Below are 25,912 nucleotides of genomic sequence, written 5' to 3'. Positions count from 1 at the left end.
ACTGAAGTGCACAATTCACTATATTTATTAATTTTACATGCTCTCAGGGGTTTACCCAACAGTACACACACATGATTACATGCATAAACCACATGTTGGTCACCGACTTTCTTGTACAGTCAAATTTCTAGATTTGTGTTATTAGTGTTTGGCAATAAAAGGAGTTTCAACTCTTAAGCCCTACTGGACATTCAAGATCTATTGTTAATAAGACATCTATCAAAATTATCCATACCAATAAATACTCATAACAGATAAGGTAAAAATAAGAACAACACTAAAATCTTTGCTAAAGGAACTTTGACACAAGACCAGCACTGAAGGTCGATGGTTAGGACAATCCTTCTTTCTTGTTACAACTTACATGTTATAATAACTTAATTGTTATTAATAAGACTCAATGAATCTCTTCAGAACTTAGCGAGTCACCCAGCCAGATCTCTCATTCTTTTTTTTTTCTTTTTTTCCTGTTCAAATTCTTTTGTAGTTGCAGCAAGGCGCTGTGTCAATTCAACTCAAACAAGTTGACACACCAAGTTTAAACAGTGCAAGGCACATGCCAAAAAACTCGTGTAATTAGAATTTAATAAAGACATCAATTTCAAATAATCATTCTCAAAGCGTACACGGACTCCTATACATAGATTTTCAAATCTAAAGGCAAAATTGAAGTCTTTATGCTGTTAAAATCTTCAAAAAAAAAATTTGAAGTCCTTATATTTGGTAAAGAGGAACAATAAGTAACTTCAATAACATAGAGACCCTGGTGCCCCAGCAACTTAAGAACGAGGGATTTCCACATGCCAGTAATTTCGTATGGCAGAGAATCCAGAGATGTCAATTGGAAATAAGAATCAATGGAACTAGCTTTGAAGTACAACATAGCGAAAAGCGCTAGGAAAACAAAATAGAAGATTCTGATCCTGGAGAAATTAGTCAATAATGGACATATAAGGATCAACAGAAAAAGAGAACAAAATGGAGGGCAAAATGTCACCTTTGGTATGCCATTACGCAAACATGGTAAATAGACGTGGCGAACCATCCATTTATGTACAGGCTGTGATTAAACAATTTGTTATTAAGCAACCTGATCAACAAATAACTATAACCTTGCAGAACACAAGATACAAACGAAACCCAAACTGAAAGCATTAAGCTAAACGACAAACCGCATAGTCCTCCTCAAGATCAAACAAAGTAAACATACCATGTTCCACATCCTCCAATACTGAAAAACAACCAACAAAGAATAATGCAGTAAACAAAATAGAGTCAGCAAATTCCAGATAGAATGAAATAATGGGGGGATACCAAACATAGGAACTACTCTAAATCACAGTAATGAAAAGTTGAAAACTTCACCTCTTCAATTGTTTTTGCATTCCACCAATCTTTATAAAATTCTCGATCACCAAATCTCAAGAGCTCTGCTAGTATGTTCAACCTAATACAGAAACAGAAGGACGTTTATTTACAGAGTCATGTACGAATCAAGCAGATGATAATAATACAGAAATTCTTCATTCTTAAAGAGTTCCAAATGTATATAGGTAAGAAGAGGGGGAGCGATAACTATTCATATGAAGTTCAAACAACAAAATCAATTCAGCAAGAAAAATAAGTTTAGAACGTGATCTCCAATGCTCAATGAAGAGTCCAAGTCACTCAAAAGGCAAAATAGCAATTTCTCCTTCCAAAACAACTGTTACTTTCGTGTATTGTTTTCAAAATTCAATATAATTGATTTCTCATCCATATCACCAAAATCTTTTTCTTTCTGTTTTTTTGTGTCTAGATTCCCTCCCTCCCTCCCTGGAACACAAACAGGAAGAGCACTTGCCCCACAAAAGCAGAAATGAAAAGATACAAAGGAAGATATTATCCAATCCTCATTTCAACTATTGCTGCTGAGAGACCATGTCTGCATCCCTTTTTCCCAACATAGTAAAGTTGAAATTCCTTCTGAGAAAAATGCTCGATTCCTATTACTAGCAGCCCAATGGATGTCATGACGAACCAATCACTTCTTAAATGATAAAAAACTTGTTCAAAAGGAGAATAGTTATTCCTGTTTCTCCCAATCCCAATATATGTCAAGAGGTTCGACCCTAACCAAAGACAAATTAGGTGGAGATAAAACCATAACACTAGTCTCCTATATGAAGAAACTCAACTCAAAAATTTATATTTGAATCAAGAAAGCCTTTCAAGATCTTTAACCTTGCAAAGCAAAAAAAAAAAACATTCACTCAAACAAATCCAGATTTAGCCCCATATCTATCTTACTCAAATTAAAATTTTCAAATGAAGTTGCTGCCATTCAACATCCACTTTGAGATGTTGATATACCATTTTATGTTCTTCGAGGTCCTAATCATCCCATAAATACCCTTTCTGGTTATTTATGATTATATATGTTTATTACCTCCATAACCACCCAACCTCTTTTTCCAAAAATTTCTGCGACTCTTACTTTCACTAAATGGAAGAAAGCAGGTCATCCTTAACCATTGTGCACTATCTCCACAAAATAATTTTGCTGTGTACTTTTCATATGTATCGCCACAGACACAGGAGAAATGTATGCTTTATGATGGAGGCTTCAGGCCCACCAAACTACCCTACTAGGTAAGATTTTGTGGCTAGTAAAACACTCATCCATGCAATGTCCACCCGAGTAGCAAAATATGGCTCCATCATCATGGTATCAGGGTAAATAGAGCAAATGCTCCCCCATGCACCAATCTGTATGTTTTCCTTTGGTAATGTTTCTACTTTTAAATAAATGTCTACTTTTATCCCCATATCCTGTTTATAATCTGAAGTAGGATTTCTTATTGACAGAAAAGCATGTGACAGTTTTTTCTTACCCATTTGTCATTCTGCTCATTCCAGTGGAGTGTAGAGATTTTTAGACTCTGAGAGAGAAACGTCAATCGTAAACAACGCTGGCCCAGTTTGCAGCAAAATTCAGGAAGATATACTTGAAAATTGCAAATTACATATACTTTAAGGGTTTTGTTTCATAGACATATGGAACCTTGTTTAGGAACAAAATCATACAAATCAGGTTCATACCAAGCAGATTGACACATACTGCATAGTGTGAAGCCATTTGAGTCGTGGCTTTTTTTTTTGTGGACAGAGTTAACATTTGTATTAAAAAAAGGGATAGTACAGGGGCGAGCTACCCATGAGAAGGGAGCTATATACATCGAAAAATGGCTTCCCACTTACTGCAAGCTTTGTAAAAAAATGGATATGCACAAACGAGGAAATTGAGTGGACTGAGGGCGCAAGAAAATCGTCAGTCGCTAGAGTTAGTTTCACCAGCTTTTGTGAGAGTGACAGCTTCTGTGTTTCCTTCCCTCCAAGTGTGGTTCGAGGAAATGTTCAAGTCCCTACACAAGTGGTAGATTTCGTCAAACAGATGGGAAAGGGGCAAGGGGCAAGTCGAATAGCCAAAGGCCCAAGATATGACGTTGCTAGTGTCACCTTCTAAAATATAGAAGGGGCCCCACAACCGATCGAACAATTTGAGGCCTTCAAGGAGGACAATGGATTCAGCCATTTGGGAGTTTGAGTCGCCTAAGTGCCAGGAATAGGAGACCAAAGTCGTGACTACATGGTCCCTGAAGAGACCACCAATGCCAGCAGGACCATGCTTGCCTAGAGAGCAACCATCAAAATTGAGTTTTACTTGGCCAACATCAGGTGGTTTTCACACGGAAGCACGAGGGATGCGAGGGCAGGTAGGGTTGAGCAGAGCCACCCAGTTCGATTGGAATGTCGACGGAGGAAATCCCTTGCATAGCTTGTGGATAGAGGCCCAGAAGATGACTGCAGTCTTAATCTTCACAAAACGGGCAGCTGGGGGGAGCTCTCTCCGTGAAAGATACTACTCTCTGTCTAGACAGACCAAAGGAGGGCTGCAATCGAGGCCGTCCATAATTGTATTCCTGATCTAGCCCAAAGAAGAGGTATTCCTATCCCTCACAGGGGGTAGCAAGAGTTTATTGTAGGAGGAGGAGACTGTGAAAAAACTTGAGAGCGCCGAGACCAGATGAACTTATCTTCGCCTCTGGGTGAGAGAAAGGTTAAATGGAGAAGGGAATATAAGTCGAGGAATTCTTGGAGCTCAGAGCCAGAGGGAGGTCTTTTGAAGTTGGGGCTCCCAACCTTGGCTGAATCCTGGAAAAGGAAGAGTTCAGCTACTGTGGCTTCTCGGTTGGACGCTAGAAGGAAGAAAGAAGAGCAGCGGTCTTTGAGGGGAGTAAGTCCTATCCAAAGGTCTTGCCAAAACCTTACCTGGCTTCCTCCCCGAGCATGTAAATGTATCCTTTGATGAGGTTAAGGATGTTAAGGAGGGACCGCCAGATTCTTGATGTTGTACTATTAGGACCATAGTTACATAACCAAGAGCATTGGTTGAGGTGGTACTTCTGGCATAGGACCCTGTTTCCAAAGGTGGCCTTGGGTCGCGTAGTGCCACCACCATTTCCCCAGGAGGGCTATATTATTTTTCCTAAGGATATGGATGCCTAGACCACCTTGGTTGCAAGGGAGGCAAAACCAGTCCCAGGAAATGAGATGAATTTTATGTCTATTTCCCTCACTGGCCCATATGAAGTTCCTCATGAGCTGCTCAAGGCGAGCGCAAACTATTGCTGGCATTTGGAAGAGGGATATTTGGTTGATGGGCACACTAGAGAGGGTAGCTTTAATCAGGGTAACTCTACCTGCCAAGGTGAGGTAGCAACCTTCCATGTGGCAAATTTCCGGTCAAAATTGTCAATGATATTGGCACAAATACTTCATTTCGGCTTTCCCAGGCACAAGGGGAGCACGAGGTAAGTATAAGGAAGATTTTCAGATTGACAACCCCATCTCTTGACCAATTCATGTGTCGTAAGGGGGTCAAGAGCCACCCCCATCATCTAAGATTTGCACATGTTAACTTTGAAGCCGCTGGCCCATTTGAAGCACTTGAGAAAAGGAGGAGGGTGTGGGTGTCGATGTCCGAGGAAGAGGACTCATAGAGGACTAGAGTGTCGTCTGCATATTGTAAGTGGGTAATGGACAGCCCGTGGTTCTCACAGTTAAAACTTGTAGTTTTCTGGCACTTGCACGGATCGCATTGTGGAAGGCATCCAAGAATTGGCCTTCAGGTCAGTAATACCTGTTTGAGTAGTTCCCTTAAAGGCAAGTAAGTACAACCTATTTTTAGGAGTTGAAGCTCAGCTTATGATCTACAATTTCTTGCATGCAACCATCCTGAAAAGAAGAGACCATTAAGTGAATGATTGAAGACTTCGGCCACAATTGCAAAGAGAGAGGGGGAGAGAGGTCACCCTATCTCAGGATCCTCGTTGACAGGAAATAGCCTTTGGGGGATACGTTGATTAGGACTGAGAAATTAGGTTAGAGGTGCAACCCGTATCCATTTCCTCCACTGAGGCCAAATCCCATGCGAGTCAGGGTTTCAGCTGAGTCAACATGATCGTAGGCCTTTTCCCATTCGAGTTTGATCACCAATATAGGGGTCTTAGAGAGGTGCCTAGAATGGATACATACATGGGCAATGAAAGCCCCATCTAAGATTTGTCGATCCTTGACAAAGGCACCTTGCTGGGGGGAAATGACAGATCCTTGGACTTCTCTGAGACAAGAGGCGAGGACCTTAGAAGCTTATAAGAGCTATTGATTAAGCTGATGGGACGAAAGTCCTTAAGCTCTTCGGCCCCTCGACCTTAAGAACGAGGGCAATGAAGATTGCGTTGAGAGATTTGTCGACAATTCCCCTTTCAAAGAATTCCTTGTTGAGAAAGGCAATAGGGAATCCATTGGGGCTAGGGGCTCGGTCGTGGCCACAGGCATGAATAACGCTGAGGATCTCGTCTTCTGAGAAGGGGCACTCTAGCCAGGAGGCTTCCTCAAGGGAAAGGGTAAGGAAAGTCAGGTCCCCCATGGAGGGTCAGGGGTCAATAGGAGTAGTAAAGAGGAGTTTGAAGAAATCCAGAATTACTTTGTTGATCTCTTCTGGATAATCAAAAATATTTTTTGAAACATTGATACAAGTAAAGGTATTATCACACCTCCTACAATTGGTGATTTTGTGGAAAAAGGTCGTGTTAAGGTCCCCGAATTAGAGCTATTTAACCTGAGAGCTTTGGTACCAGTAAATTTCATCCTGCTTGAGGAGGGATTGGTATTTAATCTTCAATTGGGCTCTCTGTTTTCCTTCATCTTCAAGAAGAGATCTATGTTCCTCAAAGGATACCCAAGTTTGGATAGACTGCAGGATCACACCTTTGCAAGAAGAGATTGCTCGGAAGCTGCTTGCTCCATTCCTTCAGTGACAGTTTAAGGAGATGGAGTTTTTGTTGAAGCCAAAAACCAGCTCGACTAGAGAGAGGGTGGAAAGGAATCCCGCCAAAGTGGGATCAGGTTAGAGATGATGGGTTCTTCTAGCCATGTAAGCTCAAATCTGAAGGGTATGGGCCCTCTGATTTCTGATTGGGTATTAAGGATGATGGGCAGTGGTCTGAGGTTGGTTTGGGTAGAGCTGAAGCGTGGGAACCCGTGAATAGTGTATCTCATTCGGGGCTAAACAGGAACCAGTCAAGTTTGGAGAGAGAATGGGAGGTGGAATGGTTGGACCAGGAGAAATAGGCCCCTTCCAGGGGGATGCAATCAGATGGTTCCTTGAGATAAAATTGGAAAATTGGTTCATGCTGGGGGTCAATCGTGTGCACACATTTCTTTTATTTTTTCTTTTATTTTCTTTTGATGGAAAAAAATGTTAGAATTGATCCTTAAAAATTGAATCAAGGGCATAATGAGGAAGGCATCCAGTAGCAGAAGGTTATAATCAAAAGATGCAAAAAGGTTAACAATAGCACATGAAGCATCAAAGCCTAATTGGTGTTGGTACATGGAACATTTGCTTATGTATCAGATAATGAATCTCAACAGGCACATAGACCATCCATCCACTGATTGTTATCAACAGATGGTGGAAATGAGTTCCTAAAGTGAAATTACCTTCACCCTTGTCTGTTAGAGGAAAAGCACTTCATCTCCACTGCCTGTTGCTATGGATGATGGGTGGATAGTCATCTACCTCCCACCATATTTTCTGTGAGTATAGCATACAGTCCCATCTCAAAATAGAGACATGGCAAAGGGATCACACAACCACTAAGTTTATTGAAGGCCCAATGGTAAGTAGAGAGAGGATCAGAAAATGTCAGTTAACGGCCAACTAAGAAGACCCATCCAAACCAACAAAAAGGGACCGATCCATAAAAGACAAAGTCCATGATTTCATATGGTAGGTCGCAAGAGGGATCATGAGTGAAAAAATAATTACAGAATGAAGTGCTGGCAGTTCCAACACATTAGATAGCATTTAACGCACGCACACATGCATACACACCCACATATGCATGGTTCTTGTTACAACACTCTTAGCAAGATAAGGTTTCGAGAGTGGAGAAGAAAGAGAAGTCATTAGGTGGCTTGTATGCTACACCTTTTTAATCATTTTGGGGTTCTGACAATACCGACGATCATGATAGTTACTTAATCAAACGAAATGAGATGATGATGATTCATATCTCAATATCTATAAAATGGCCAAAAGTGTTGGGGTTGTGTGGCCATTTAAAGGCCTTATGAGGCATAGACTGAAATTATTATAGTGAAATAATGGCTCCAATGGGAGTGTGGTTCACTTTGGAATGTGAGGCATTTCTAATGCCTGGACTCACCTAAGCTTTCACTGGCTATGGCTCAATGTGACGTCTAAAAACTCGTAGTCCTGGGCATTGTGTGAACACAACCAATAAGGGTTTTCATGGGGTTATCTCTTGATGAGGTCGAAGTTGTGCCCAAGACAGTTGGCCAAAGGACATGGATTTGACCCCGGTGTGATGGATGCCCTAAGAGGACAATAGCCTAAATCCACATCATTACTATCACACGGCATGTACACTAGATAGACATTCGGGAAGTGGCCCTTTGAATAAAGGTGTGTATCATGTGTACATGTGTGAAAGAGATAACTCCCTGCAATACTGGATTGTGTTGGAAGGACCCATGGCGCATAGTGATGAAATGGGGTCTGGATTTGTCCTTTTGGAGGGACCTGTAATCCATAGACTAGGATCATGTCTCCTTCATTTATTGGCTAACTTTGATAGTCCAATCATGAACCCCTGCGAAGGACTGTGGGTCATGAGTACTGTTGGGCCCGTTTAAGAAAGTCCAGTGAGATGGAGTCTCTAGAGAGGATGGTGTCCTCAGTATTTTCCTAAATCTATAGATGAAATTCCCATCAAATCTTTTTAAATATGTTTAAATTTTAATTATTTTTCAGATACTTAAAATGAATTTTTAGACTTCTCTGTGCATTTTATTTTTATTGAAAAACAATTTTAAATAAGGAAAAATCATTTTTTTGGATTTATTTTAATTAGAGAGAAAAATAAAATATTTAAAAGCTTTATAAAAATTATTTTATTATCTGAAAACTATGTTTAAAGTATTGGGGGCCCACTGAGGTTCTTTGGACCCACCATATTGTGGGGCGTGGGGCCTACATGGCCGTGCACCCCACCTCCTCTATACCTTCCTATTTTAAATTATGGCAATCAAGCCATGGGTTGATTTGAGAATTTTAGGAAAGTGTTTTGTGTAGAGATTTTGATTGTTTTCAAAAGGGAAAGTATAAGAAAATAATTGGAATAGATTTAATACTTTCTCTACACAATACTTGACGGCAATAAAGTTATCGAAACTGAGGGATAATGGTTCCATCTCATTCTTTCAATCATGATGGTTGATCTAAGGAATGAATGGATGAGATCTCTTCACCCTACAGGTTTCCAAGATCAAAGGTCAAGATTAAATCTCATAAAGATGGAAAAACCCTAGCCTATGTTGTATATAAACTAGCTTGGGGGGGGGGGGGGGGGAGGGTGTTCACTATCTATACTTCAACTTTCTCTCTCTCTCTCTCTCTCTCTCTCTCTCTCTCTGAGCCTCCCAGGGGTGACACGCTTATCTCTCTAATGTCTCTTCTTCTCGCCTAAGTTAGGGTTTAGGAAAGAAATAAACCCCAAGGGGTGGCACGCCCAAGCCACATAACCTATCCCTAGGTCTTGGCCTTATTCTCATATGTTGAGCCTTAGCCAAAGATATCACATGTTATGCTCTCTGCTGGTTTTGTCTAGGCTTCCCAAGTTGTGAGACAAGTTCTTGGACCTAGATCCCATGTGCCATTGGTGAATGAGACTTGGTGTGGGGTGTACAAAATCCTTGAGGGTAACCTATGGCAAGGTATGCGGTAATTTTGTTTGATTCATGCTTTCTTGATTTCATTGCATCTTGCACTTTTCATATCTATGTTATGAATGTAATTTTGTTTTCATGGCAAGCAAGTGTGAATCATTGGCAATTTTATTTGGTTTATATTGTATTTGGACACTTGTGAGTAACTCGGGTGGCAATATATAGAAAAGATAGAAATTTTTTAATCAACATTGACTTGCCCGGTCATATAGTCCTCCTTTCAAAAAGTACCCACATGCATGGATGAACATTAACACATGAACAAGCACGTATATCAGCACGCACATGTATGCAGACATGCAAGCAAGCCAACATATCAAAAGCTTATGTCTAGTGAGAAATCAAAAGCTCACACAAACAGCAGTGCATCAGTGGAATGCACATCAGAATTTACAAGTGCTTCAAGTAAAAATATTTTGATAAGCTAAAGAGATAGCTGACATACCACAAGTGAAATAAGCAATAGAACATGCAGAGCCAGACGTATAAGGTTGGAACTGATAGCTTCAAGACTCTTTCCATAGCATACAAGAAGTTTCCTTTCAGAGGGTGCTGTGAGTTCTTTACAATAGGATTTATGTACTGCAAAATTCTTCCATCAAAATAAGACAAAGAATAATGTGTTCAGAAATAAATTATTAAGTTTTAACCAAGCAACCAAAATTCAAGGCCCAGCTTTTGCTCATGGAGGAGGAACTCACTTGTTCTATGATAAAGCCCATAAGTCCGGTAAATATCACCAACTTAATCAGTTGACGAATAATCCAACCCTTCCGAATGAATGCAGTACGAGGATAGCTCGGCTACAAAGGCAAACCAGCAACAGAAAGTATAATCATGTATAAGTGCAGCATCTTTGAACATTAATAAAGAATATTGCAGAAAAAAAGAAGGACAAAAACTCGAATTGATGTTATATAGTCTTTGGTATCTCCTTTACAATTATACAAGTTTAGAGAGACACATAGTTATTCCCACCAACCAATAAAAGGTGATAGATAAAACTGGAGAAGAAGAACATTAGCAAGTAGTTCTTCAGATAGAATGTTACATCAAGACAGCCATAAACAACAATCCACGAGATCAAAATAAGCAATAGATAGAATGTGAAAAGCACCAAAAAGAAAATAACAGAAGCCTGAGGTAGAAATATGTAACAGAGCAGTCACGAGAACAAATAAAAGAGACGAGATTGGGTACCTGGTAGCATAATGTGGGGGCCACAATGAAATAAGCCATATTTTTTAAGGTGATATTCTGAGGGTTTTCAAGCTTTGTAGTAAGGGACCCATCACCCTGATAATACAAAAAATTGCACTACTCTTAAAAGAGCAAAGAGAAAATCCTTCCAATTGTACATACCAGAATGTCAGAAAAGAATTCTGAGAAACTATGCATATGCAATACTAACTTTTGATTGCACAAAAGAGACCAGAAAATAGTAACAGAGCAGGCATGATATTTGCTAAAAGTAATGGTAAAAATTGTATGACATTGGAGAAGTACATGATAGTTACATAACTATAATACAACCATGCTATGCTGAACCACATTCTCATTTCTGATATGAACAGACAACAATATATTTTTGTATTTTCTCGAATTCAAAAAAACCAGCAAAAAAACTCGTAAGGTGGGACATGTAACATCCATGGATCTCGTTATGTGTTAAGAAATTTTCCAAAAGCCAAAAAAACTAACATGCTTCATCAAGTTCAACAAAATGAACAACAAAAAGATCGACCATGCCCAAAGAATTGAATGTCTTCGGGCAGCTAACATTTTGGTAGGTTTAGGCAGTATCACTAATTCCTCATTGTTTTGTCAGACATTAGAACAGCCAACCTCCCACACAACTTGTTTACGTTGAATTTCATTCTGACTGATCTGTAAAGCAAGCAACTCTCATTATTCACAAATTGGGGACTAAACTAACGAGAAAATCAAAGTGCACCGGGGGTTAATGTAAAAAATTCCCTTAATGTGTGCATATGTGATATACATGCCTAAAATGAAATGTTCCCGCGTGTAAGGTCTATTTATATTCAATAGGGATAATTAATTGATTTTTATACGATGAGCTCACAACAAAGACCAGAAATAGAAGTGATAAGCATAATATATTCAGGACACTAAACAATAGATAGCCTTCAGTGTGGCTCTACATGGTACACACGCAGCTGGGTCATAAAACCTAATTTAATGGAATGAGCCAAAGGAAGTCCAGTGACCGCAAGTTTTCAGCAGCACCATGTGGAACAAAAATGATGGTCTACTAAGGCTTAAAGGTGTGGCTGTGTGGACTTCAAGTTACTAAAATAAACAAATTTATTCTTCTCTTCATTAATGAACTAAATTCCACTAATAAGTGCCACAATACACTATTGTCAACAGAAAATAAGAATCTAAATACAACCTAAGATCTTTGCTTTTACTTCCAAAATAAATAAACACTAACCAGGAACAAAAACCAACCTTCCACTATCAATCCTGTAAAATCACAGTAAATATGCAAAGATGACTAAAAAATAAAAGTCAACGGCTGGGAAGACTTACTCAACAGTGACTAGGGTTACACCCACAGGATTTGGTACACTCCAATCCCAATTTCTTGACCGATGGTGTACTTCTGTTCCTATTGATCTTGTTGGAATTTCAGAGACGGGAAATCTTCATAGGCTATACCTCTTAAATTAGGGTTTAAAAGAGCATGAAAACACAATTAGGGTTTGTAGGAACCCCTTAGTATCAAATTAGGGCATAACATAAAGAGTGAAACTCTTCCTAGGCTGGGTATACCTCTCTCCAAATAATAAAACCCTAGATTAGGATTTGGTATGCCACCCCCTCTTATTTTATTCTAGGGTGGCATGCCACTACGACGGAGAGAAGAGAGATGAATTTCAGACGAAAGAGAGACTTATTTGGGGCATGGAAGAGATAAAGAGATTGATAGGTGAGAGAGGCTCAATTGTGTAGAGAATTTAGGAAATCTGTGTGGTGAGAGACTAAATATGAGTCATCCATCCCAAAAATCAACCATCATGATTTAAAGAGAAATATTAGGAACATTATACCTTTAATATTTGACTCATATGCACTTCTAGTCCAATTTGGAATAAACCAAACAAGAACCTTCTAGAACTTCCTATATCCATTTCAAAATTGTGGCAAGTCAAAGATAATATAATTTTTGGTCAAAACTAACTCCCACAAAAATGGGAACATAATCTTCCGTTTTAAAAGACTATCATTTTCAACTTAAAAGCATTATTTTTAATTTAAAACAAACTTATAAAAAACAAGGAGCAGGGGATGCCACCCCCTATGGGTGAAATGTGGCCCCATGAGCCCCACGCCCCACCCATGTGAGGGTGGCATAGATATGGGGATGGATCAAAGGGCCCCACATGTGCCCTACCTTATAAACAATATGTCAAAAATAGCCTTTCAAAGGATTTTACAACTTAATATAAATTTCAAAAATCTGAAATATTCTAAAATTCACATAAACATTTCTAATACTAAAAAAAATATATCTAGAAGTGTATTGGTACCAATAGGGTAAAAACAGGTGACTACAAGGCATTTCATCCAACTCGGTGACCATCTCAAACCGACCCAACAAGACCCATGACACATAGTCTCATAATTGGCTCATCAAAGCCAGCTAATAAAAAGTGGAACCACACTCTCGGAATGTGGATGACAGTTCCCCCCCTTAGGACAAAGTCAATCACATGTCACTACAGTGCAAGGGAGCCTCTCTCTTTGCTCAGGTACATGTGTCCCTCTATAGGGATGCTTCTCGAAAATGCAGCTATCATATGTACACATCGTGTGAAAGTTTGTTGAAGATTTACCCCTCGTTCTCATAGGCCTACATCTACATACAAAATACCACACAGTTCTCCTGGCTCACAAACCATCCCTGAACATCACTCCAACCTCAACAAAGAATGACCCTCTGTAAACCCTTTTCGGTAGTGCCTCATGCCTAGGGATAAAGGTTTTAGACATGACCTGGGCTATAGACCGCCTAACCCTTAGTCAGAAAAAAGGATAACACTGCCATAGAAGTCCATAATCCACTATAAATGTCTTTTTGCATGCTCTCATAGCCTTTAAAGGCCACAAACCCCAACAAAAGCATGAAGTAAAATTATTTGAGCATTGAGGGTCCCATATGGACTTAAGGCATTGATAAGAGTGTGGGTTTTGAATGAGTGTTTTGCAGGTTAGCGATTATTGTTGGATATCCCTTGGATTACAGTTTCACTGATCATGCAACTTCAAAGGGGCTCCCCAATCCCATGATGCTTGGTGCAATTAAGATAATAACGACGTATGGTGAAATTTCATGTTATGGATAACATTATGTACTAGGGAGGGAAATATGGTAGTGGATACTTCATCAAATAAGTGTGAAACTAGCGACATTTTGGTGTAGAGAGAGTATATGCCAAAAAAAATTCCTCCTACCCATCTGTGACTAATTTGTTTCCAGAATTTTTTCTCGATAAAAGAAAAAGAAAGAAAGAAAGCACTGTAGTGACAAAATAAGATTAACCTTGATTTATGTCCCCATTTCAAAATAAGATATAAGAGGTGAATGTATGAGGAATGAGGCATCAGGCCAAAGGGTCATCGTCACATCATCCATCATTATAATCATCCTAGCCTTATCCCAATTATTTGGGCTCGGCTATATGAATGTTGTTCCTCCATTCTTCTCTATCAAGGGCCATACCCCCAGTAAGACCAAAAGTCACCACATCTTTTCTCACTACTTATATCCACCGTTGTAGGGTGCGGGGTGCATTCCCAAAAGCAGGAGCTGGCTCGGGTCCATATAACTGTGGATTGTTGGAAACTCCTTGTGGTTGGGATCTTTGTCCGTATGATCCTATATCAAGGGAGAGCGATCCTTGTCACCGAGAAGCGCAATTCCATGAGGAAGGACTCACAATAATATGTTTTAAGGGATTGAGAATGATGTGTGGGCTCAAAGTAACATTGGGCACAAACTTGAATTAGTGTTCAATAGAGAAAACATCATATGCACTGTGTCATACATTTGAGAACCACAGTTCAAACCTGCTGGGAACGAGGATCACAATTTAGGGATCCGTGTTCCATCCAAGATCCCTAGCTGGAACCGCAGGATCGAGATTCCAAAGCAGGTCCGTGACCTTTCCTACAAGGTTCCAATGACTATGCTTCTATCCATATCATTTTGGGTCTTCCCCTTGCCCTTTTAGAGCCTTTTACTTGAACCAAATCGCACCTCCTAACCGGTGCTTTATTAGGCATTAAGTCAAAGGATGTGTCTTCAAAAATAGTCCCCTTACTCAAATGGGTTTAGATTAGAACCATAATGGCAACTCAAAAGATAAACATAGTCTTGAATGGTATTTCTAGGATCTCTAGTACAGCTAAGACCCACAGACGGTAGAGGGTATATGGGATAAGTTCACCATTGAAGGTATGTCACTGACTGGGTTGAATGGGTTCAAGGATCTTCATTTACTTCGAGCTGGGTAGACCATAGGATGGGGATATTTGACTTCACTCATGCCTTCATGAAAAGCATGTTCTGCAACATCAATACTAGGATTTGAATCTTCATAGGACGCCTTCGCATGATACTGACACCAAGCAACAATGATAAACACAAAGCTGCTTGGATAAACTTTAAAGCTCATGTTGTAGAATTGAAGAGTTGCACCATGAGGCCCCAAATCTTTAAGTCTATTGCCTCCTATATTAATCAACAAAACATGACACTTATAGCCATCAAGAACAAACCAACCAACCATTGAACAATGCAAAATGTTAGAAGTATCATAAAGATAGCATTTAAGGACTCATAAATATATTAACACATTTCTTGAAAAGAAATTGCAGTGATGAATACATATAAATTGTATTCAAAACATTGACACGATAATAAAGATCCCCTTGACAAAACATAGAATGTGAGTTCCATTTTGGACTAAATAGATTCTTCGCAATATTTTGCTACTAAGAAGCAATAAGCTCCATGCGATCCAACCCAGCATATTTAAGACCTCTTACAAAACAAAGCATCCACCATGTCCACATATTTTCTTTTTTTAATGCCTAATTATGCCAATAAAAAAAATAGAAGAAAAAGAAAAAGGGAAGCACTTCAAGAAATATAAAAAAATTCTTCAGTGAACAGCACTTGACAGTTAAAACCCAAGATGAATAATATAATGATGAACATACAAGCACTGGAAATGATAAAGGACCTTATTTTCTGATTCCGCAAGAGTTCTTAAATCATAATTAGTATGTGCGTAGGAGACCAGCTTCAACCAAATAATGCTAGTAAACAGCATTAAAGCAAGGCCTGATAAAACAGCAGAATCACACCTGCAAATTATTTTAGGGTAAACATAATTGTGTTAAAAGGAAAATATTTATCACATAAACTGAAACTTCTAGAGGTCAGTATGAGTAGAAAACTAGAAATCAACATAAAAGGGACCTTACCTCAGTATCACAAAAATGGGATATAAGACTTCAGAAGTGGTAATTATTACATGTAACAAAACCACAATCTGCAAAAGAATGAAAGTAGCGCTCAGCATTGAAAAAACATGAAACAAACAGCATTCATGCAATGTGAGATATGTTGAGCTTGCTCCTACTTTATGTCTATTAAACTCCAATCCCCATAGAGGCTTCTTGGATTCAATTAAATACATACATCATGAATTGCAAGAAAGACTACCAACCATTTTAAACTTCTGCGGAAAGATGCTATACGTTCGATATCAGGAAAGCAGAAAGTGGAAAAACTCAATCATGCGAATATTGAAATCCTCACACAACAAAATTTCTAACAAAAGGAAATCCGGTCAAGAGGTGTGCATGTGGGTATGTGTTGGAGTGAGCATCAGTATGTGAAAAACAGCATACTTGCATGTAGGCACAGGCACCAAAAATTCGTATCTCCAAGTATTAAGCTCCTATGTGCACGCAGGAGAGTATGTGAAATATACTAGAACCTATAGAAGAGAGCAGTTCATAATGCTCAATATGATCTCGTATGAATCTATATATCTATGCATGCACATGGGAGCACTACACAGACATGCACATGCACACACACACACACGTTACAAGGACACAGGCACCGGTATCAGTATTTGACACGGACGTGATTTGTCCAACACTGCCCCCCAAAATAAGGCCCGTGGAAATGACATGCTCATACAATGCTCAAGTGTCAATATACGCACCTGTAGAAACATATAAACATATACTACAAGAATATTAATTACATAAGAAAATAATTAATAAAAAAATGTATAGGTATGTCACTAATGCATGGTCATGCATGTCTAAGATTTTAGTACATCTCGATAGCCAACAGACAGAGCCTCATGTATCTGAGAAGTGATTTGAGACATTGCTGGAAGTGTTTGTTACCACATCTTAAGTCTGAACCATAGTTACCGGGAGCGCCCATGTAGGGGTTCACTTCCGCCCCGGAATCTCGATCCCACACTCCAAGTGACCAGATCTCGATTCCAGACCCTTCCTTGTGTATTTGGATCTCGTACCCGGAGTTATGGGAACTCGATTCCTATTATTAGGGAACGAGTTCCCTAGCAAGTGGGATCCAAATCCGCATGGCCAAGATCATGGCTCCAATATCATTCGGAACCACATTCCATCACACCAGGAACTGAGTATCCTATACCATGGGAGCGACCTACACCTACAAAGTTTATTTTATTCATATATAGTATTCGGTTTTCCTCAAATTTTCTACGATGCACATATTTTTCAATGACACTTGTGTCCAATTTTAAAGAAAGGCAACTTGAGTAGGGACAAGATTGGAAGGAGGTTCAAAAGTTGGCCGCGTTGCCCATCATCGAGTGCCAATTTAGAGAAGGGTATTGTACAATTAAGGTAAACTGGTGCACTGTATACCACGATAATGTTGTTTATTGAATTTGGCGTGAAATCATGCTCTAATGCAACAAAATAAGGTTTTTCACCGAATTCGATATCAAATCATGCTCCAATACACCCCAATTCTGTTGTTTGTTGAATTCGGTCTAAGATCATGCTCCAATGACTTCAAAAATTATAAGGCAATCTCAATGCCATGATTTTTTATTACATTGATACCTTGGAACCGTGAATTTGGGAACAATTTACAATATACGAAAATAGTGAACTCCGGAAACCCCTATCCTAAGAACAGAACAATGCAATCCCTTTTAGGCAACCCACTCCTGCCCAGATAGCAATGCACTCCCTAGAAGTCATGGAACTCGCTCCCATCCCCAGGCCATGTACGGAGCTCGCTCCGCCATCCAGGGAACTTGAAGCTAGGTTTGCTCCACACTCCCGTTCCCATTCCTGGTAACTATGGTCTGAACTGACGGATAACATTACTCAATCCATATAAATGGAAATATATATACAGAAAAATACATAATGCAGTTAATTATAAAAAAGGATACACATGCAGTTATTAATCAAAAAATATATACACATGTACATACAAATTCACACGTGTACAAATACATGTAGGGATGTTGTATGCATGTGTAGAGTATCTGCATGCATGATTGAGTTAAGGAGTTAGTGACTATATTCACGAGTGTGGATGCATGCATCCAGCAAAGTGTGTCTGTATCATGAGGACAAGGGCACCCATGTCTCCAAGACAGCTCCTCAAAAAATGTTACGTTGGTTACAGACACATCTATGCTTGGGGCACTTATACATCTACATATAAAAATCATATTTGAGGTAAAACTAAAAGGCTATATGATATACATGAAGAAAATTCAGACATATGTCTAAACTTAGATGTGCATGTCTAATATTCTGTGACAATGCCAGCTTTGGCAGCACATAACTGTAAGTTTGAACCCATGACTAACCTCCATATTAGGGTTGTGCTGTGTGCCTGTCTTGGAATAAGTGCCTTCTCAGAACTGAAGTTCACAGGCAGGGCGAGAGAAGAACAGTTTAGAGGGTAGAACTCTAGGATAAGACACAGTTTTGACTTTCTCACAACATATCAATGCTACGTATGGGATATGCAAATATCTTTATTTTTCCAAGGTGTACATGTCTAGTCCACAAGCATGCAGAAGACTCACCAAAGAATCTCATCAGTCTTACAAGCAAAAGACAAAGTAAACACCAGAGACAAAATCCTTGCCCACGCCTAGGGACACATTTGCTAAAGACTGCCATAATACTTCAGACTGGGCTTTCCAAATTCAATGAACAAAATTCAAGTATAAATTGCACGCATAGACATTAAGTATATTAAAACATGGGTAAATCAACTATAACATATTAATCAAGATGAACTGTCCCATGAAATAAGAAACAAAACATCAGGGTTCCAGGAATGGCAAATTTCACTAGATGAATAAGTTCTTACAGATTCTGAAATAAATTTGTGCTGTACAAGCCTTTCAACCACAAAAGCAGCAAGAGGAAATACTGGCAGAGTGAGACTGCAACCAAAGAAACATAAGAAGACTTCATAAATCACAAACGTAAGTCAATTATGATTACTGGATAGAGATTATTTAATAGGGAACATCAATAGCATATAGTGGAAAGTGAACAAGCCACAGAATCCATACCAACACATTAAAAGTGGCCAATCTCTAAGTGATCTGGAGCTAAACCAAAATCCAGCTCTAATTAAAAGGCCATACTGTAAATAGAAGTCAAGAAGAAGTTATTAGACACCGGAAATTCCAAAATAACCTCCCAATAAACTACATTAACAAACTAGGTGCGAAGTACCCCGAGGCATCCTTGCTGTTATTTGTGAGGAATAAATATATGCAAAGCAAGAACTGAAGGTAAGTAAGTTACAAGTACCTTCATCAAGTTCTCAATAATAAGCCTGCTGTTCACTGCAATAAGTACCACAATACAGAGGTTAAAGAGACCGGCATGGCTCTGTCATAAAAAGGATCAATGTTAATGCAAAATTATGAATCAAATTGGGCATAAATGAAGTATCAGGTTGAGAACTACTTTCTTAAGAGCAAAATTACCTAGGAATTTATCATGTGCAAGCATAAATATAATACTAATATTTATAATGAAATTATATAAAAATTTGCAACCACTGCAACAGGTGTTCAAGGACTAAAGCAAGATCAATTTACATTTTATGTGATTGTTCCCAGTTCCATAGTAACATAAGTTCTTCTCTTTTTTCCCCTTTTTATAATTAACATAATTTCTTCTAGTTGGCACCAAATCTTATTCAAGCACCCATGAAGTCCAACAAATGATTATTAACTGGACAAGGTCAGGATCTAGATATAAGAAAAACAAAAGAACAATTTTTTCTATTTTCTTTACAGTGTTTTGCATTTAAATTTTCTATTTGATTTTGAGTATATGATTTTATGAGTTTTTATGTTGCTTTTTGTTCATTTTTTCTCTTTTTTTGCTTCCTTTTGTTTCTTGTGCTTTTAAAATATATCGGCCGGTCGACTGAGCTGGATTGGTAATTCAACACCTCGACTCAGGACTGGTGGGTGACCTTTTGAACCCACCAGTTCGAGGTTTTAAACACTGCCTAGTATTTTAAAGACACTAGGCATATTAGGGTGTTACTATGATACAAAAGAATGATTTGGACTAAAACATGTCATAGACAAGCTCTAAAAAATCTCAAAAAAATTAACAAGGAATCGGCAAGGATAATAAGCTAAAATGCCTTGGTATATATACCAGTACCGATATAGGGAGAAGGGTTATGACCCAATGATTTCTAAACTCCAGGACAAAGGCATGGCTACAGGTATATTATCGATACAAATATACAAGGAATATGACCAGAAGCTCATATTTGGCTCCCTAGAGTGGAAATTGGGTCCTTGTAAATGTCCAAGAAAAAGGCGAATATATAATAGAGAGGAAAGGTTGGAATAAAGTATGGAGAACAGGGTCTTTCTCGTGTGCCTTCTCCAAAACTACATCAGACAATAGAGTCTTTCCATTGTGCCTTCCCCAAAACTACACAGACCATAGACCCATCCTCCTAGATACCCACCCACTCAGTACACCAAACAATCCTTTTAGATTTGAGCTAAACTAGGAGGAACCTAAGCTTGCTCAAAATATTCATTGTTGGAGGTCTTCTTTCAATATCTTTGGCTGGGCAGGTTTTCACCACTCTAAAAAGTTGCAGCTCCTCAAGAACACTATAAAACAATGGTGTTAGTTTCACCCTAAGCCTCTGAACAATTCCCTCACTTCTATTAGTCAAGAATTGGATTCTCAAGAAGAATCCAGACCTTTGTCCGATATGAAGCAATTTCAGAGAATGGAAGCCCAGACTAAGCTCTCGGTAGTTCTCAATCATGAGGAAATTTATTGGTTCTAGAGGTCCTGAATCAACTGTCTCAGACTCAGTGACAGAAATATGTCCTCCTTCCACAAGGTAGCTAGCTACAAACGGCAGAAAAATGTTGGAGTTATGTCCTTTCACGGCCTTACCAAGATTCTCTCACTCAGTGGGAATGAATGAGATAACATGATTCTAGGTTCTTGGTGCACTGGGGCTTAGAATCATATACCCAGTAAATGAGGCAATGACTCTATATGGGTGAGAGAGAGAGATGGCTTATGGAGGTGTGAGGGTCACCTCTAGTCAAGGATACAAAAAAAGAATATGCCTCATGGATAATGTGTTGGCCAAGGCTAAGAAAACCAAAAAAAGAGATTAGAACCTGAGTATCTAAGAGTAATGGCCTTGTATAAGATGGTCATGACTCATGGGACATGAGTCGGTACCCTAACACTAGACCACCCTATAGCATGTGCACTTACAGTCACACAGGACACCACTCTTCTAATGTATTATGATCCAACTAAGAAGAGTTAGTGCACATGTGCCTTGAGAGGACCCATGTATGTGAGCACTACTATATCCCCATGGGTGCACCTGTAATTCACTGACAGCCAAGAGTGTTGGGACACTGATTGGGGTGAATTTGATAAGCCATATTATGTATCTCTGCCAGATACTACAGAGCATAAGCTTGTTGGCTCATTCTGAGAGAATGTGTCATCATGTCAGACTAGCCCAGTGGAGTACTCCGATGACCAGATATTAGCCATGAGATCTCATTTACACATTGTCCAATTTTATTTTGATGCCAAAAGAAGTATTTTGAGTGGAAAATCATTTAGAGAATTTTTTAGAATTTTTCAAAGCAAGATAATGAGCATTATTGAATTGCTTTGAGAAATTCCAATCAAAGACAGACTAATGGGGGCCTACACGTACCATAAAAGTGGCCATAGGGTGGCCATGTGACACCCACATCATTCCTCTTGGTTTTTGACATCATCATGATGTCATCACTAGTGGGATGTCCTATTTGGTATTTATAATATTGCTTCAAAAGGCATTTTATAAAGTTCGAAATAGAAATTGCGTTATAAATAGTGTTTTTCAACTGTTAGATAATAATGCAGTGTTTCAGCTACCCTATGAATTTCTTTCTTAATAAATACAGATCATTTAATGTTACAAAGTAGTATATCCATTCAAATAATAGGCGTCATCAGTTGCATGAACTCAAGAAAAAGAATAACACAAGCATAGTAACCCTGCAAAATTTTTAGTTGGCATTCTTTCTTGACCAGCCTGGTAGCAATCAATGATATAAACCTTATACCTCATGGCTAGAAAGAAAGCACATTGCATAATTTACATGAAGATGATAGGATAAAAAAACTCAAAGAAATGCCAAGCAAAAAACTGCAATTCAATTATAGGATAAGCAAGAGATCACTTTTAAGATAAACTGTTCAACTATTTGCATATTCCTCAATTATAGGATAAGCAAGAGATTACTTTTAGATAAAATGTTCAACTATTTGCATATTCCTCACTAGAATAAGCTCAATATCAATCTTATTTCAGTGTTTTCCATGTACAAGAACACAACAGACATGGAATTCTATGACAATAGCCACAGGTTTTTCAAACTAAATAATAGGGAGGAAATGAGGTAGGAGTAAAACTTCAGCCATAATCGTTCCAGTGAGGCTTTAAGCTTCATAAGAATAACAAAATTGCCTGGACAAAATTCCCAATCTGAAATTTGCGAAGTTCATACACTTTTTGTTAAGGGTCCATGGGCACTACAAAAGGTGGCTCAGAGGAAACCATACACCATCGAAGAAACCAATGATACCTACTCCAACAATCCTTAAAAGCTTCAAATAAATTCTCTAAAAAAAAAGAAATAAATAAATTACCCTGCCACATCACAAACAAATATAGACTCATCTTCATTTCCAATAGTAATATATAGTCATCATTTCTGCTCATATTGACACATTATAAACCCATCCCAAATAATTACCAATTAAGACATCCAATTTATCAAGATAAGAAAACCAGCCACTGAAATAATCAAGTTAAAGAACATGAGAACAACCAACTGAAGCCATGCAATCTATCAATAAATGGAAAACCAATTTAAGCTATTCCATTGATCAAAACAGTAGCAAACTAATGATCTAACACACCCAAAAAAAAGAAAAAGAAATTCAGATAGACTATAAATGATTTCTCAAGAACCAAAGAAAGTGATTAAAGAAAACAAGAACCAACCTGCTTGAATATGGCATCAGAGCTGAGGGGGCTCTCCTTCACTCTCCTATGAGCAGGAGCAGCAGCTCGATAACCATGACTCACCGAAATGCTTGAAGGGCCAACGTGATCACCATTATGCATGGATTCATTGTCTGTCCTAACATGATTATCATTTTCGATGGCGGATTCTTTATTCAGTTCAGAATTTTCACCATTTCGATTCGAATCCTTCTGCACAACAAATCCCTCAACACTCTGAAGAGAATTTTCAGGTGAACACGAGGAAGAAGATGACGAAGATGATGAAAGGGATGTATCCACAACCGTGGCAGCGTTTTGGGGCAAAGATCTCTGACGAAGAGTGGACGATTTTTTAATTTCAGGCGACATTGCAGAATCTCTCTCTGTCTCTCTCTGTAACACTACAGCTCTCATGCACAAGTCATAACATCGTAGGAATTCAATTCGCTATTCTCTCTCTACCTCCTCTCTGTCTTGCATTCAAACAGAGTCCAATTCTGTTTCTCTCTCTAGCCTAACATATCATGCACATGCTGCAAAAACAAGAGTTGGGTTTCGATCTTCTCGCTCTAAGCTGCACAGAAGATTCCCGTTGGTCTCTCTCTTCTCTCTCCAATTTATGAAAGATCTTTCTCTCTCTACTGTTCTTCTCTGGTTTTTGCAGCAGATAAAGAAAAGAAAAAAAGGCCGTTTTTTTTTTTCTTTTCCTTTGCTTACTTTCTGGTAGTCCCTCTGGTCTAGCGCCCATTTGTTTGCTTTGCTCGAGGACAGCATTTTGAGAGAGAGCCCGTTGATGGCCCTGTCTTTTATAAAACTCCCAAAGAGTCCTGTTCTTTTCGAAAGCCGGGGCGTTTTCCTTGTGACGAGTTGATAAATTCATAATAAACATACTGCAACGGACATTAGATTTGATTCCATGAGTAGTTTATCGATTTCCACGTCCAAACGGTCCAGATTTTAGGAGCTATTTTTCTCTTTTCAGTGGGTATATTATGCACCCTTGGCAGCGCGGTTTATTTTTACTCCCCCATTAACAGGGGTGATAACAACAGGTCGTGTCCGGCCAGACCCTCACCAGGACCCAAATAAAATGATACGGGACGTAGACCTAGACCCGGATTTGGACCTGAAAATATAGTATGGGACCGAGATTGAGACCCGGCCTGAAAATTAAAATATTTATATAGTTGATTATATTTAAATACATTTTATATATTGGGACGCGAAAAATATTACTAGATCCAAACTTGAGCGTACCCAGATCCAGACCCAAATAACGTTCATGTTCAAGATTTAGACTCAAACCCCCATTGAGTCTAAATTCTAGACCCAGATCGGGTCTACCCCCTCAGATCCCAAAGTCAGGTCCGGGTTCATTATCACCCCTTGATAAGAAGACTTGTTTGGGAGGATTTTCTTGTTTTGATATTATTAATTTAATTAATATAAAATATGACATCTTTAATTCCCACTGACAAGGTCCCACAACAAGACTTTAGGAACCCATTCCAAATCTAGCTAAGTCGTCAGCCGCCTTCCGATAAATATGCTTCGATAAATATGCTTGAACGAGACTATAATGGACCTACAAACATCAATGATTTCCATCCATAATGATCCAAGTTTCCAAGGTAGACTAAACTGTTTATTACAACAATTAATGGTATTCAAAGAATCCCTCTCAACGTTACAAACTAAAATTTTTAGAACTTTTTAAGAATTATTAGATGATTATTATTTTCAAGAGAAAAAATTCAAAGTTGAATTTTGTTTTGGAGATTGGTTTGGATTTGAAACCTTAATTTCAAACTCCAATTGGACCGGGTATGGATCCAAGATACGGATCCAGGTAGGAACCAGATTCAGAATTTAGATCTGAATAGTATTCAGATTGAATCCAAGTATAGGTAGATCAGATATGGATCTTACCCGTTACTAAAATAATATCTATAGATATATAGGAAAAGTCTTTCCAACGCCTATAGGCTAAAATGAACAGTGATTTCACTTACCCTCATCACCGTCCAAAATTCATCGCACAGTCACGATTATCCAGTAGTATTTAATTTTTCATTTTTTTTCTACAAATTATAATGATCTAAAATTTGAAACATGTACATCTTAGTGAGGCGCATCTAATAAAAATATAAAAAAAATAATTCGTAAAAAATAATTGACCAAAATACCCTTGAAACTCTTGATGGGTATTTTGGTAAATTTTTTTATGTAAATTTTTTTTTGATATTTTTCATACATTCGCTTATATTTGGATGAACACACACTCTAAATTTTAGGTCATTCTGATTTGTATAAACTAAATTACAAATAAAACATTACTGAACAATTGTGACCGTACAATAAACTTTGGGCGCTGATGAGGATAGGTAAAATTACTATATATTTTCACCTATAGGCGTTATATATATAAGTAATGATCCTATAGGACCTTCCCCACCCATGTGTGTAGGACTCCAAAAGGTCACCATTAAAGTTAGCACAGATCTCTAGAAAAGTTATCACATGATTGTGGGACTTAACTTTTCTAGATATTCGTACCAACTTTAATGGTGTTCTTTTGGGGGTCCTACATACATGGGTGGGAGATGGTCCTATAGGATCATTTCTCATATATATATATATATATATATATATATATATATATATATATATATATATATATATATATATATTATAGTATTTTTTATTATATATTATTTTATAGATATAAAATAATTTTTTGGATCCGATCAGGTCTAGTTCGGGATCTGAATTCCTATATATACTTTTCAGTATATATTTCGGATCCAAATCCAAATCCAAATCCCGATCCGACCCATTTTTAGCCCTAATTTTTTGAATCTTGGATCTCACCATTTTAAAATTTGG

General features: G+C 38.4%; 1 protein-coding gene across 4 annotated transcripts in view; it reads right to left on the bottom strand.

Annotated features, from left to right (window-relative positions):
- TAG1 (membrane bound O-acyl transferase (MBOAT) family protein) overlaps positions 1 to 23,606 on the bottom strand; it is a 37,928-nt gene extending 14,322 nt beyond the window's left edge. The window contains exons 1-12 of one of the 4 annotated variants that reach the window (XR_016055981.1): positions 23,024 to 23,606; positions 19,258 to 19,338; positions 19,014 to 19,087; positions 18,806 to 18,881; positions 15,877 to 15,944; positions 15,633 to 15,756; positions 10,558 to 10,653; positions 10,059 to 10,160; positions 9,803 to 9,949; positions 1,366 to 1,447; positions 1,173 to 1,231; positions 998 to 1,060 (exon numbers count right to left, since the gene is read on the bottom strand). Coding sequence is in view for 1 of the 4 variants with exons in the window: in XM_006853832.4 (XP_006853894.2) it covers positions 998 to 1,060; positions 1,211 to 1,231; positions 1,366 to 1,447; positions 9,803 to 9,939; positions 10,059 to 10,160; positions 10,558 to 10,653; positions 15,633 to 15,756; positions 15,877 to 15,944; positions 18,806 to 18,881; positions 19,014 to 19,087; positions 19,258 to 19,338; positions 23,024 to 23,440 (1,341 nt within the window). In the remaining 3 variants the exon portion in view is untranslated. The remainder of the gene's footprint in view (positions 1 to 997; positions 1,061 to 1,172; positions 1,232 to 1,365; positions 1,448 to 9,802; positions 9,950 to 10,058; positions 10,161 to 10,557; positions 10,654 to 15,632; positions 15,757 to 15,876; positions 15,945 to 18,805; positions 18,882 to 19,013; positions 19,088 to 19,257; positions 19,339 to 23,023) is intronic. The other 3 variants (XR_016055980.1, XR_016055979.1, XM_006853832.4) reach the window with 3 other exon arrangements.
- Positions 23,607 to 25,912: the final 2,306 nt, after the last annotated feature.

The sequence above is a fragment of the Amborella trichopoda genome, chromosome 5 (genome assembly GCF_054954075.1).
Source record: "Amborella trichopoda isolate Santa Cruz 75 chromosome 5, AtrichopodaSantaCruz75HAP2 v2.0, whole genome shotgun sequence".
Classification (NCBI taxonomy): Eukaryota; Viridiplantae; Streptophyta; class Magnoliopsida; order Amborellales; family Amborellaceae; genus Amborella; species Amborella trichopoda.
Note: the sequence above shows the minus strand (reverse complement) of the source record. Positions and strands in the feature narration are given on the sequence as shown.